Source organism: Erythrolamprus reginae, chromosome 4 (assembly GCF_031021105.1).
Source record: "Erythrolamprus reginae isolate rEryReg1 chromosome 4, rEryReg1.hap1, whole genome shotgun sequence".
Lineage (NCBI taxonomy): Eukaryota > Metazoa > Chordata > Lepidosauria > Squamata > Dipsadidae > Erythrolamprus > Erythrolamprus reginae.
The window spans coordinates 72,310,192-72,325,830 of NC_091953.1; the positions used below are offsets into that span (position 1 = coordinate 72,310,192).

General features: G+C 41.6%; 1 protein-coding gene across 1 annotated transcript in view; it reads left to right on the forward strand.

The window, feature by feature from the left end:
- Positions 1-15,639, forward strand: part of LOC139167142 (dystrophin-like) — a 1,540,372-nt gene that overhangs the window by 96,635 nt on the left and 1,428,098 nt on the right. The window contains exon 5 of the mRNA XM_070751563.1: positions 6,329-6,507. Within this exon, the coding sequence (XP_070607664.1) occupies positions 6,329-6,507 (179 nt within the window). The remainder of the gene's footprint in view (positions 1-6,328; positions 6,508-15,639) is intronic.

Here is a 15,639-nt window from a genome sequence, read left to right on the forward strand (position 1 = left end):
TCTTTTCTCCGTAAGTTTTTAGTTCTCTAATGTAGTTTGTGATGGAGAGGAGAAATGAAGAAAGAGTCCTCTTTTTTTTTAAAGAGTGAAGTGTTTTGTGTATTTTGCATGTTTCTTGCTCTTTTGAAGATCGGATTCCAAATCTCCGCCGCGGAGTAATCTGTGGTGACACGCTATCTCCCAGCCATCTCCTCCGCCTGCGCCTCTCCAGAGTTTTCAATAGGCTTCTCTAAATCTCAACACAACGTGCCTATCCAAAAACCCCGCTCAGTACTATAATCCTTATGTCCACTATAATCCTTATGTCCACTCTCTAAATCCAATTCTTCTTTTTTGTTTCCCATGCTATGTGCATTAGTGTAGAAGCATTTTAGTTTGTGATTTAGCTTGCCTTCTCTGGGTCTCTCCCAAGCACGAGTAGAGACTCCCTGTCAGATAGGGCCGCAACTGATGAACCAGGTGAACCTGGGCAAACGCCCCCTTTGCCACAACCAGCAGATGATGTTCCAAGTTGTGGACCCTCTCTGAGGGGGTCAAAAGCTTCCCCCCCAGGGTAATGGATGGACGCCCAAGTTGCAGACCCTCTCTGAGGGGGTCAAAAGCTCCCCCCTAGGGTAATGGATGGACGTATGGAGGTGTCCTTGGGAGGCAGAATCCACAGCCACTCCATCTTGTCGGGGTTGAGCTTGAGCCTGTTAGCACCCATCCAGACCCTAACAGCCTCCAGACACCAGCACATCACTTCCACTGCTTCACTGAGTGGACACAGGGTGGAGATGTATACAATTAACTAATCATTGTATTTATTTTTATTATTGTAGGCTGCCCTGAGTCTTCAAGGAGAAGGGTGCCTATAAGTCAAAGGAAGGAAGGAAGGAAGGAAGGAAGGAAGGAAGGAAGGAAGGAAGGAAGGAAGGAAGGAATATTTAAGATTATTGTATGTACACTATGTATGAAACCTAGAAAGCAAATTCTTACAACATGAGATGTAGAAAGGCTAAAAATAAATAAAATTTATTAGGAGGAAAGGGAGTATAAATGTATTCCATTCCTCACCATCCAGTCAGTTTCTTGGATGAGAAGTGAAACATCTTCAAAGAAAAAACAGAAAGTCCAATTGCCTCTTAAAAAGCACCTTTTGGACTTGAATATTTATATTCATTATAATGGCATTTACGTATTTCTCCTGTATATCTAATTATGATTGGTTATTAAAAGAGAAATCAAATCTGAAATGCTTTACTTTGATAAATAGTATTTTAAGTTCAATAAAGATTATTAATTATCTGGGTATTGTTTTTGCTTTGCTTTGTTGTTGTTTTTAATGGGGAGGAGAATAAATCTGTTGAAAACAGGTTTTAAACACATACTAATGTACCTAAATCAGTAGATACAAATGTTGGCTTCTTTTAATTTGATTTTTTAAAAATAATATAAATACTGTAATTTGACAAAAAAAAATTACATTTAACTAGATTTCTGAAAGTAATATCCCCAGCAGGAACAAAATAAAATATGTAATCATCTATGTAGATAGATAATGCAGTTATCTGTATTATTGATTACTGTTAAACACTATAAGAGATTGCAACTCTTTCCCCCATTTTTGATCTGTCATTTTGAAAATAAAATCATGTCTCTTTCCTTTTTATTTTACAAAACTTTAATTATTTAGTACAGGACTGGCCCTCGGTGCCTCTGCCAGCCAAAACAGGGCATAGGGGGTCCATGGGCATTTTTGGCTATCGAAGTACTGCAGGAGTCTGTGGAGTCTGAAAATGGGCTGTGGAAGGGCTGTGTGAGACTCCTGCATGCTCCATTTTGGTCAGCAGAGTCTGCAGGAAGAAGTAGAGGCCGAAAACAGGCGCCGGGGGCCCACACATGCCCCTATGCACCCCATTTTATCTGGCAGAGGCACTGTGGGCCAGTTCTTTGATATATCCAGGCTGACCCCATGGACAGGAGGCAGAGCGCTGTAGGAGGCAGAGGCAGAGGCACCTGGTGGCTCATTTTGGCCTTTTTCACTTTCTCTTTAGCATCATCTGCCAACTAGAACTAGGTACCCTGCAAGATTTGAATGGCTGTTGTTCAGAAGAGCCAAAAACATCTGGCTCTTCACCCAGGTCATTGGTGATAGAATAAGCCCCCTTATATCACTGAATTGTCATCTTTTATCTTAATCTTTTATGTGTATTTTTGTTGTTGTTGTTGTGAGCCATCCAGGGTCATTGAGACTTGGATGGTATATCAATTTTGTAAATTATTGCTAATATTAAGTCCTCTTCTACAGCTGTGACAGAGGAAGTAACAAAGATTGGTAGACTGTTAGACAGTTTTTAGAGACATCAGTTCATTTATGCTTTGCTTCTGAAGGACTTCGGAAGGGACAGTTACCCAATTCATATCTGTTTAGGACATATGATTTTTTAATTTATTTATTTTGTCAAACAATTATAGGGTGATAATTTGTACAAATTAAACATTAGATAAGTAATGATAAAAAAGTAACAAAAGAAGACAATAGGACAGGGATGGTAGGCACAGTGGTGCGCTTATGCACGCCGCTTACAGACCTCTTAGAAAGGGGGAGAGGTCAATTGTAGATAGTCTAAGGTTAAAGGTTTTGGGGTTAGGAGAAGAAACCACAGAATCAGGTAGTGCATTCCAGGCGTTGATTACTCTGTTGCTGAAGTCATATTTTTTGCAGTCAAGTTTGGAGCAGTTGACATTTAGTTTAAATCGATTTCGTGCTCATGTGTTGTTGTGGTTGAAGGTGAAGTAGTCGTTAACAGGTAAGACATTTTGGTATATGATTTTATGAACTATAATTAAGTTGGAACAGAGACGACGGAATTGTAAGTTGTCTAAACCAAGAATTTCAAGTCTGGCGGAGTAAGGTATTTTGTTGTGAGAAGAGGAATGAAGGACTCTTCTTGTGAAATATTTCTGGACTATCTCAATTGTGTTGATATCAGATATGCAATGTGGGTTCCATACAGGTGAGCTGTATTCTAGGATTGGTCTGACAAATGTTTTGTAAGCTCTTGTTAGCAGTTCAAAATTACCAGAGAAGAAGCTGCGAAGGATTAGGTTAACAACTCTTAAAGCCTTTTTGGCAATGTTGTTGCAGTGGGCTCTAGGTCATTGGATATGAGTACTCCAAGATCTTTGACAGATTGAGGGTTATCAATAAGTTCAATTCCTCCAAGTTTATAATTAGTATTTTGATTCTTTTTACCAACGTGTAAGGCAGAGCATTTAGTGGTGGAGATTTGAAGTTGCCAGGTTTTAGACCATTCTGCTACATGGTCAAGATCTTTTTGGAGGGTAGCAGCATTGTTGGTAGTATTAAATAGTTTGACATGATCTGCAAAGAGAATGCAATTGCTAGTGATGCAATCGCAAAGATCGTTTATGTATAGTATGAATAGTGTGGGTCCTAAAACTACCTTGAGGGACACCATTGTTAACATGAGCAGGAAGAGAAATGGCACTTCCTATTTTGACCACTTGTTGTCTGTTAGATATGAATGCTGTTAACCAATTGTGTAGTAGTCCAGAGATGCTGTAGGATTTGAGTTTCAGAAGAAGTTTGTCATGGGCAACTGAGTCAAAGGCTTTGCAAAAGTTGATATAGATCGCATCAATTGGATTACCTTGGTCAAGTTGAGTGGTCCAAATGTTTTTACATTGTAGGAGTTGTAGAATACAGGATAATTTTTTTCTGAAACCAAATTCTTCATTGGAAAGTAGGTTATTAGCTTCAAGGTGGAGTGTAATGAATTGGTTTAGGATTGATTCCATAACTTTGCAGGTGACACAACAGAAGGAGATAGGTCTGCAATTTTCAACGTTGCTTGGATCTCCTTTTTTGAAGATAGGGATGACTGTGACAAGTGACCATAGTGTGCATAGGGAGCTAGTACTGAAAGATTTATTAAAAATTATGCTCAGAGGTTCAGCCAAGGTGGAGGAGAGCTTTTTTAAGAAGTATGCACATAGTCCATCTGGTCCAATAGATAAAGATGGTTTTAGGTTGTGTAATGCCTTTCTAACATTATCTTCTGTAAAATCAATTTGTGTAAGATCATTGAGATTATTTGTGGTGCGATTAGGAAATGTTGGGCATGAGCCATTGTTGTTAACAAAGACTGAGCTGAAGAAGGTGTTAAAGAGTTTGGCTTTGACTGATTCATCATTATGGTCTATGTTGTTTGGTCCTTTAAGGGGTGGGATGGGTCTAGAGTTTTTGAGTTTATTGCTAACAAAGTTGTAGAAGGCATGAGTAGACTTTGTCCGTAGAAGGTTTTCTTCTTGGATGATGTGATAATTGGTACATTCAGTCTTTATTTGGTGACACAGATTTTTATAGCGGCTTTTAAAGTTTGAAACATGGCCTGCTTTATTTTATTTTTACGCTTTCTTATTTTTATGGGTAATTTGTTTTTCTTAGTTTTGGTGAATATTAGTGGTACATATAATTTGATGACTCTTTGGATTTCAAGTAAAAACATATTGTAGTGGTCTTCAGTAGTGATGCAATCAGAGAAAATTGTGTGCCAGTCGAGAGGTGAGAGGTAGGTTCGATGAGATCGTAATTGGCTGTTTTGAAGTTATAGTTGGTTGTCCTTTCGTTAAAATGGTTTTTGTGAGGGTGTATGTTTAGGTAAAAGTCAATCATGCATTGGTCACTGTTAGAAAAGGGTTCTTTTATTTGTAGTCCGTAAATTGAGTGTAGACTTTTGCAGAAGATGAGGACAAGACAATTGTTAAGTCTAGTGTTGTTAGTAACTAGTTGATCTAGTCCTAGGCTAGTAACGGCATAGTAAAGGGTTGAATGTATGGGTTCAGTGGAACATTCATTTAGGATCCAGTTTATGTTCTGGTTTCTGGTCGAAGTATAGTTATTAAAAATAACTCTTACTGAATGCAGTATTTCATAAACAAATAAACTCCATTTTTATTCTCTTCACTTCCATATTCAATATGCAATACAGACTGACACATTCCTTTTCTCCTGTTATCTCTCTTAATTGCATTCCACATACATTCCTTCCAGCCTCCTCCATCTCCCAAGATTTATGTACTTACAGTATGATTCAAAAACAGCAGGAATGACTGCAAAATAACACAGAATAAACTTGCTCGCTCTGGAGCTAGACTGAAACATGTTTCATTTTAAAATTACAACATTGAAACTCCACCCTTCTTCCCCACTGACCCCCTATTGTACCAAATACATCACTCCAGTATTTAACCTATTCCTCCCCTTAATATCTTTTTCCTAACACCTGTTCCTTGCGTTTTTGGACCCTTCTGAATTGAGGATTGACCCATCGAACATCTGATTCTTCCTCGCTAGATTCTGGACTCATAGCCACATCCTGTGGCTGGCCTCCCACCTGTTCTAATACCTGTAACCCAGGGCCTACCGCTAATTCATAAACACTATCTGTATCAGAGTCCTCAAGCTCTTCATCATCCTCCAACTGACCAGGAGTATGTACAATAGTTTATATGTGGAAGGTTTAAGTCTCCAAGAAATATAAGAGGATGAGGGTGGGAGCTTGCCCATGTTAGTAGTGAGGCTAGTTTGTTCGTGTGTGTGATATCATAATCTGGAGCTCTATAACATAGAAAGAAGCGAAGTGTGGTATCTAAAGTCAGGTCAAAACCATTCATCTTTAGGAGAAAGGAAACAGGATGTAGACCATATTTAGGCAAGGAATTTTGTGTACCTCTGTAATAGATTGAGCAATTCTGTGTTATAATATATAACCTGCTCTTCAGTTATTTATATACAATGTGCAATATTTCAAATAAACTATCTTGTTTGGCTACCCATAAGATTATTATTATTATGAATAAGGTCTTTTTGTATTTAAATGCTGAAAGAATAAGAATTTTGAATAAGAAAATATGTAGGAATTATGATGGAATAGAGTTTTTTCTTCTTTTCTTTACTGTTGCTCTTTTATTTATCTAGTAAATTTACAAGCCACCCATTTCATATTTATGACTGGGCATCTCACAATTGAAACAGAATAATAACAGTAAAAAAACAACCAGAGTTAAAAGCAACAAAAAGGGCATTAAAATAAAAGTCAAGAAAACTCAAAAATGCTTAAATGAGCGTTGTATTTATTTTTTTGGTTTCATTTTGGATGTAGCATCCATTAATTAAATTTTTAACTGGCCCTTGGCATGATCCTCCTATTATGTTTTTAGTTTACTAACAGCTTAAATGAAAAATAAATTATTGGGGAGCCTCTTTCTATGTAGTCTTATAAACACTGTAAAATTTTGTATGTTTAATGTGCATGTACAGATGTTGCAACAACTTATCCTGACAAAAAATCTATCTTGATGTATGTGACATCACTTTTCCAAGTTCTGCCCCAGAAGGTTACTCTAGAGGCCATCCGTGAAGTTGAAACATTGCCACAGGAAGTAAAACACATTAGAGAACAACGAATCCAATTACATCCACAACAGTTTTCTCAACAGGTGAGTCGTACGTTTTCCCCTTTGCCCCTGTTATTTGAACAGTAAATTTCTGCAGTTATTTGTGTACTTGTGTTTGTTTGTTTGTTTATTTATTTATTTATTTATTTTTTAATTGGATTTCTATGCCACCCCTCTCCAAGAACTCTTTACTTAAAAGGTAAAGAAACTCAAATTGTGAAAGCATGAAATTACTGAACTTCTCTGTAGCTGTTATCAAAATCTGTTATTTTACAATTTACAAGGATTATTAATGAAAATTAATTTGGCTAGAAATGTTAAAGTATTGGAACTGCTGGTGAAATTCTTATTATTTTTGTCCAAGTCTTTATTACTTTTTCTTGCAAGCTGAAATATTCTAGATCTAGACCTACCCATAAATCTTTTTTTTTTAATTATAGTTTTTCTTTTTCAAGCTGGAAAAGGTTGCCTTTCTTGATTTCAGATCTTATTTGCATGGATTATATTTAACTGCTATGCATGTTTAAAGTGCTGATGTACAAATTAGATTTTTGTTATTTTTGTGTTTCATATAATTATATGAGGTACTGTATATTAAGTTTAGGATTTGAGTTTTAGAAGTAGTTTGCCGCGGACCGCTGAATCAAAGGCTTTGCAGAAGTCAATATAAATTGCATCTATACATTTTCCTTGATCTAGATGAGTTGTCCATATGTTTTTGCAGTGGAGGAGCTGCAGGTTGCAGGATAATTTTTCTCTGAATCCAAATTGTTTGTTAGAGAACAGATTATTATTTTTATTGATTGATTGATTGATTGATTGATTGATTGTTAGAGTTGAAAGGGACCATGCAGGTCCTCAAGTCCAACCCCCTGCCTTAGCAGGAAATCCTACAGGACCCCAGCCAAATGGCAGTCCAATCTCCTCTTGAAAGTGTCCAAAGTTGGGGAGTTCACAACCTCTGCAGGCAGGCTGTTCGACTGGTTGATTGCTCTGACCGTCAGGAAGTTCTTCCTTATTTCCAGGTTGAATCTCTCCTTGGTCAGCTTCCAGCCATTGTTCCTCATCCAGCCCTCTGGTGCTCTGGAGAATAGAGTGACCCCCTCCTCTCTGTGGCAACCCCTCATGTACCTGTATACTGTTATCATGTCCCCTCTGGCCCTCCTTTTCTCAAGGCTATCCACACCCAGTTTCTACAGTCTCTTCGTAAGTCTTGGTTTCAAGTCCCCTAATCATTTGGCTGCTCTTTTCTGCACCTTCTCCAGAGTTTCAATGTCTCTTTTTTGTGTGTGGTCTGACCAGGGCGTAGTAAAGTGGTATTAATACTTCCTTGGTCTTGACGTGTATTCCCCTGTTGATGCAGCTTAGGATTGTGTTGGCTTTTTTGGCCGCTGCTGCACATTACTGGCTCATGTTCCGTTGATTATCCACTAAGACTCCGAGATCCCTTTCACAGTCACTACTGCTGAGTGGGGTTTCTCCTAGGTGTATGCGTGTCTAGGGGTTTTTTTTGCCTAGGTGAAGGACTTTGCTCTTGTCGACGTTGAACATCATTTTGTTAGTACGGGCCCACAGTATTCATCTGTTTAGGTCTTTCTGTATTTTGAGCCTGTTCTCTAGGGTGTTGGCAACCCCTGCCAGCTTGGTGTTGTCTGCGAATTCACCTTCTATTCCCTCGTCAAGGTCATTGATGAAAATGTTGAAGAGCACAGGGCCCGGGACAGAACCCTGTGGTACCCTACTGCCTACCTTCTTCCATGTGGATTTGGAGCTGTTGAGGACAACTTGCTGGGTGCAGTTGGTCAGCCAACTGTTTATCCATCTGCATGTGTTGTAATAAACCCCGCTTTTTTCTAATTTGTGGATTAGGAGATTGTGATCAACTTTATCAAAAGCTTTGCTGAAGTCCAAGTATACGAGGTCTACTACGTTACGTTGGTCTACTGATTTGGTTATGGTGTTGAAAAATGATATGAGATTGGTTTGGCATGATTTGTTTCTGACAAACTCGTGTTGGCTGTTGGATATTAACTTGTTTGTTTCTAGGTAGTGGCAAAGTTGTTTTTTTTATTATTTTCTCCAGTATTTTTCCAGGTATGGAGGACAGACTGATAGGTCTGTAGTTGCCTGGGTCAATCTTTTTACCTTTTTTGTGGATGGGGACGACGTCAGCTCATTTCCAGTCTTCTGGTAGGTCTCCAGTGGTCCAGGATTTTTGGTAGATGAGGAGAAGTGGTTCCGCTATGATGTCTGCCAGTTCTTTTAATACTCTGGAGTGAAGTCCATCTGGTCCTGGTGATTTGAGCTCCCACAAGTAGTCCCTTATTGTGTTTTTATCTATGTTGAGTTCGGTTCTGGGGCTGTTTGTTGCAGTTGAGTTGCAGGTTGTTTGGTTGCAGGTTCCTTTTTGTGTGAAGACTGATGCAAAGTAGGTGTTGAGCAGCTGTGCTTTATCTCTGTTGTCCGTTACTTCATTACTTTCTTCATTTTTTTAGTGTAGTGACTGTTTCCTTGATTATGTTCTTGTTGTTTATGTGCTAGAAGAAACTTATTTTGTTGTCATTGACTTTCGTTGCAAGATATTGTTTGAGTTGGGCCTTTCCTGATCTTATTTTTTGTTTGCAGGTTTTGACTGTTTGCTGATATTCCACCTTGGTTATGTGTCCTTTCCATTTTTTGTATTTGGCTTTTTTTCCTTTTAGGTTGTCTGCGAGGTCTTTGTTTAGCAATGCTGGTTTCGTTTTAGTTTTTCTGTTTTTCTTTTTCATGGGAATTGTATTGTTTTGAGCATCTATGATAGTGTTTTTTAGGGCCTCCCAGGCATCCTCTGTGGAAGTTCCTTCCAGGGTTTTTTTTCCCAGGTTCGCTCTGAGCTTGTTAAAGTCAGCTTTTCTGAAGTCTGGGACTATAGTGGTGTAAGGTACAGCAGTTAATGATTGCATAATGTTGAATTTTAGGATGACATGGTCACTCTCACCCAGCATCCCTTCTGTTTCGATTCCTTCTATCATTTCTCCCCTGTTTGTTAGTATTAGGTCTAGTATTGCAGTCCCTCTGGTTCCTGTTTCCACTTTTTGGGTTAGAAAGTTGTCAGCGAGGCTGCTGAGAAATCTTTTCACTTGGTGCTGAGTTTCTTTTCCAGTTAATGTCGGGGTAGTTTCTAGGTGGAAAGTAATTGATTGGTTTATACAGTAATATCTCATCTTATGAACTTAATTGGTTCCAGGACGAGGTTCGTAAGGTGAAAAGTTCGTAAGATGAAACAATGTATCCCATAGGAATCAATGGAAAAGCGAATAATGCGTGCAAGCCAATAGGAAAATCCAAAATTTTAGAAGCGAGGCGAACAGAGGGTGGGGAGGGGCAGCGAAAGGGGGCGATTTGAGGAAGAAATGACCGGGGGGGATTCCTGGAAACGTGAGGAATGAAGGTGGCTGAAAGAATAAATGGCAGGGGATCCTGGAACGTAAAGAATACGGGTGGCTGAAAGAATAAATGGCAGGGGATCCTGGAACGTGAGGAATAAGGGTGACTGAAAGAATAAAAGGCAAGGGATCCTTATTATGCGTGGAGGAGGGGGGAGAGGTTTTCGGTGACAGCAAAGGAGAATCAGCTTCAGACAAGGCTCCCTTGACAAGATGCCCCCTTCCTTCTCCTCCTCTGGAGCCCGTGGGGACAGCCACATGCTCCCCTTTTTCTCCTCGGACAAAGAAGTGGCGCCCAATTGAAGTAATGATCTGGAGTCCTAATCCGGCCGCTGCTTCTCCTCCCTCTAATCCTGAGCAGCCCCGTCCAGGAGAAACCGCTCTGAGTCCTCTTCGCCCCTCCTGCCCATCGGAAAGAGAAAGAGAAAGAGAAGGAGAAAGAGAGGAAGGGAAAGAGAGAGGGGGGAGTGTGGGTGTGGGTGTGTGTGTGAGAGAGAGAGAGGCTGACTGCCTCTCCTTTGCAATGACACTGTTGGCTGTGCTGGGCTCGCCCCCTGGATGCGCCCGTCGGCTTTGCCTGAGGACGAGAGAGCAGCTGAGGGACTGGCGAACACGGGTTTCTTTCTTTATTTCTCCACCCTTCAACCTTCTCCTCAGAGGCTCCCTCCCATATGTGCCTCACACAGCTTTGCAGCCTCCTGTTTCCCTGGAGGGGTTTGTGTGTGTGTGGGGGGGCTTCCCTGTCTTTCCCGGAGCTGTTCCCCCCGCTCCGAATGAGCGTGTTTTTGTGGTGTGCTGGGCCGGCAATGGGCTGGCCCTCATGAAACCCGGGTGGGGGCTTTCTTTCTCTCTCTCTCTCTCTCTCTCTCTCTCTCTATCTATCTATCTATCTATCTATCTATCTATCTATCTATCCATATATCCATTATATCTATCTATCTATCTATCCATCCATTATCTATCTATCTATCTATCCATCCATCCATCCATCCATCCATTATCTCTCTCTCTCTCTCTCTATCTATCAATCCATCCATCTATCCATTATCTATCTATCTATCTATCTATCTATCTATCTATCTATCCATCAATCCATCCATCCATCTATCCATTATCTATCTATCTATCTATCTTTCTATCTATCTATCTATCTATCTATCTATCTATCCATCCATCCACCTATCCATTATCTATCTATCTATCTATCTATCTATCTATCTATCTATCTATCTATCTATCTATCCATCCATTATCTATCTATCTATCTCTCTATCTCTCCATCCATCCATCTATCCATTATCTCTCTCTCTCTATCTATCCATCTATCCATTATCTATCTATCTATCTATCCATCCATTATCTCTCTATCTATCTATCTATCTATCTATCTATCTATCTATCTATCTATCTATCTATCTCTCCATCCATCCATCCATTATCTATCAATGTATCTTCCTATCTATCCATCCATCCATCCATCCTTCCATCTATCCATTATCTATCTATCTATCTATCTATCTATCTATCTATCTATCTATCTTTCTCTTTCTATCTATCCATCCATCCATCCATCCATCTATCACTTATCTATCTATCTATCCATCCATCCACCCACCCATCCATTTATCCATCCATCCATCCATCCATCTATCTAGAGGCTTGCCTAACAAGAAAACTGAAACAGTTGCCAGTCCTGGATACGTTAAGAAAATTGGGGGGGACGGGACTTTCACCTGGGATAGGGACGAAGCAGCTAGGCAGCTTCGGGTATCATTGCAAAGGAGAGGCAGTCAGCCTCTCTCTCTCTCTCTCTCTCTCTCTCTCTCTCTCTCTCACACACACACACACCCCTCTCTTTTCCTTCCTCTCTTTCTCCTTCTCGTTGTCTTTCTGATGGGCAAGAGGGGTGAGGAGGACCATGTAGAAGCCGCTTAGACTCGCCCAGTTGCCGAGGATCAAACTGTTTCTATTCCGTTCTAAGGTAAGCCTCTGGATGGATGGATGGATGGGTGGGTGGATGGGTGGGTGGGTGGATAGATAGGTAGGTGATGGATAGATGGAAAGATAGATGGATAGATAGATAGATAGATAGATAGATAGATAGATAATGGATAGATGGATGGATGGATAGATAGATAATGGATAGATAGATAGAAAGAAAGATAGAAAGATAGAAATATAGATAATGGATGGATGGATGGATGGATAGATAGGTAGGTAGGTAGGTAGGTAGGTGATGGGTGGATAGATAGATAGATAGATAGATAGATAGGAAGCCCCCACCTGTGTTTCGTGAGGGCCAGCCCATTGCCAGCCCAACACATGAAAACACGCTCAGTCGGAGGGGGGGGCAACAGCTCTGATAAAGACAGGGAAACACCCCCCCCCCAGTCACACACAAGCCCCTCCAGGGAAACATGCGGCACATATGAGAGGAAGCCTCTGAGGAGAAGGTTGAAGGGTGGAGAAATAAAGAAAGAAATCCATGTTCGCCAGTCCCTCAGCTGCTCTCTCGTCCTCAGGCAAAGCCGCCGGGCACATCCAGGGGGCAAGCCCAGCACAGCCAACAGGCAGCTTCTGGTGTCATTGCAAAGGAGAGGCAGTCAGCCTCTCTCTCTCTCTCTCTCTCTCTCTCTCACACACACACACACACACACTCCCCCCTCTCTCTTTCCTTTCCTCTCTTTCTCCTTCTCTTTCTGATGGGCAAGAGGGGGGAGTAGGACTCGGAGCAGTTTCTCATGGACAGGGCTGCCGAGGATCAAAGGGAGGGTGGAGAAGCAGCTGCTACTTCAACTGGCCGCCACTTTTTTGGCCGTGGAGACAAAGGGGAGCGCACGTCTGTCCCCGGAGGAGGAGGAGGATGAGGGGGGATCTTGCCTAGCCGCTGGAAAGCAAAGGAAAAACCCCAGGCACTTCTGCCAGCAACAATCCAGAGAAAGTGCTCTCGCAGCTGCTTCGCGGTGGCTGCAGCGGCAGTGGCCGCTGCGTCTTCTCCTCCGAGCAAGGCGACTCCTAAGCGAGCTCCAGGTTCAGGCGCAGCTCTCCCCCCCCAATCCCACCAGGGGTTGTAATCAAATGGGAAATCCTGATGGTGACAGTCATAAGGCAGGTGAATCCCTTCAGCAGTCAGAGAGCACAGGCGCAGTAAGAGAGCCCACGGACCCGGGCTCAGGTTCGTAAGATGGAAAGGGTTTTTAAGACGAGGCAAAGAAATCTGAAACCCTGGGTTCGTATCTCAAAAAGTTCGTATGATGAGGGGTTCGTAACACGAGGTTTCACTGTAATTGATTCCATGACTTTGCAGCATAGTGATATTGATCTGTAGTTATCGACAAGACAGGGGCCTCCTTTTTGAAGATGGGGATGACCATGACATGCTTTCGACCATAGCTTGGGAAGTGTGCTGGTTCTGAAGGATTTTTTGAAAATTATGCTTAGTGGTTCAGCTATGGCAGAAGAGAGCTTTTTTAGGAAGTATGCACATAGACTGTCTGGTCTGACTGATAGAGAAGGTTTAAGGTCACATAATGCTTTTTCAACATGGTCTTCAGTAAAGTCTATTTGGGTTAGGTTGTTGAGAGAGTTTGAGGTGCGATTGATGAAATTGGAGAAAGAGCTGTTACTGTTAACAAAGATAGAGACAAAGAATGAATTGAGGAGGTTAGCTTTGGATGAATCATCATGGTATTCTTTGTTGTTGGGTCCTTTGAGAGGTGGGATAGGTCTATATCCTTGAGTTTGTTGTTGACAAAGTTGTAGAAAGCTCGATTAGATTTGGTGCGTAGGTTTTCCTCTTGTTTGCTGTGATAGAGACATTCTGCTTTTATTTGATTGCATATCCTTTTATATCGGCTTTTGAAGTTGGCTACGTGTCCCTTTTTGTTTTTCTACCAGAGATATTTTTTCTTGTTTGTAATTTTCTTATTGAGATGGGAAGGTCATTTTTCTTGTTTGTGGTAGATTTTAGTGGTACGTGAAGTCTGATAATTATTTTTATTTCGAGCAAGAATGTGTTGTAGCGGTCATCAGTAGTGTTGCAGTCAGAGAATAGAGTTTGCCAATTTAATGTTGAGAGATGGTCTTCAATGACTTCATAGTTCGCTTTTTGAAATTGAATTTGGGTGTTGCACTATTTGGGTGGGTCTTGGTGTGGCTTAGGTTAAGATTGAAGTTTATCATGCTGTGGTTGCTGTTGGAAAATGGTTCTTTTATTTGTAAACCATATATTGCACTTTTGCTGTTGCAGAAGATGAGATCCAGACAGTTATCTAGTCCAGTGATTTTCAACCTTTTTTGAGCCGCGGCACACTTTTTACATTTACAAAATCCTGGGGCACACCACCAACCAAAATGACACAAATCTAATAAATAAATACATACATACATACATACATACATACATACATACATACATACATACATACACACACACACACATACATACATAAATAACCCCCTCATATATATAATCCCATGTAACATCCCCTTATAAATACAGTCAATCATCAATCATCCCTCCTGAAATTTATACCACTGTCTCATTTATGGGTACTTCTCCTGTCTTCCCCCCTTTTCTCTCTCATGTTTCTCATTTCTCTCTCTTCCTCCCTTTTTCCCTCATTCCTTCTCCCTTTCACTTCTCCTCTTTTTCCATCCCTGTCTCTCTCCCCCCCCCTTATGTGTGTGTATGTATACACACTCCAACCATTTCCAAAACCAGGTGAGGGCTGGGGTTTAATTCTCTTTTATTCTTTTCAAAAACAGGTGAGGGCTGGGTTTTTTTTCTTATTATTTGGGTGCTTTTTACCATATGCTTCAAGAATCACCTCTCTCTCTCTCTTGTTTCTCTCTCCTCTCATTCTCTGCCTCAATCATTTTCTCATTTCTCCTCCCCTTTTTGTTCTCATTTCTCTCTCTCTCTCCTTTCCTCTTCCTGTCTCTCTTGCTTTCTTTTTTTCTCTCTCTCTCTCTTGCTTTCTTTCAGTATCTCTTGCTATCTCTCTTTTTCTCTCTTGCTTTTCTTCTCTCGTGCTTTTTCTTGTTCTTTCTCTCTCTCTGTTGCTCTCTCTCATTTTCTTATTTTCTCTCTCTCTTTTCTTTTTCTCTCTCTTAGTCTCTCTCTCTTGTTCTCTCTTATTTTCTTTCTCTCTCTTTCATGCTTTCTCTCCCTTGTTCTTTCTCACTCTCTCTCTCTCTCTGTTGCTCTCTCTCGTTCTCTCTCTTCCTTTTTTCTCTGTGGAGGCCAGCGAAGGTTTCCCTTAGTTTGAATGTTCCGAGCAAGCAGCCCCTTTACTGACAGCCCGGGACGGGACTGTGAGAGGGGTGGGCGTTCCCACAGCGCTTGGAGCGGCTAGCGGCCGGATCGCCAGCGCCGCTGCAGCCACCGCTGTGGAAGAAGCCGCACCCAAAAAAATCCGGAGAGAAGGAAGGATCGGGCGGGCGGGGACAGCCACAAGTGGAAGCCTCAGCCCTGGAGCCCCCTCGCGTCCATGGCTTCTCGTCGATGTCTCTGCCTGCCCGATCCGCTGGAGTGCTAATAGCAGCGGCGGGCAGGAGCCCCCCCCGCTATTCCCACCGCCGCCACCGCTATTAGCACTCCCGCGGATCGGGCAGGCAGAGGCATTGACGAGAAGCCATGGGCGCGAGGGGGCTCCAGGGCTGAGGCTTCCACTTGCAGCCCCCCCCCTATTCCCGCCGCCGCCGCTATTAGCACTCCCGATGCCTCAAGTGAAAGCCTCAGCCGCTG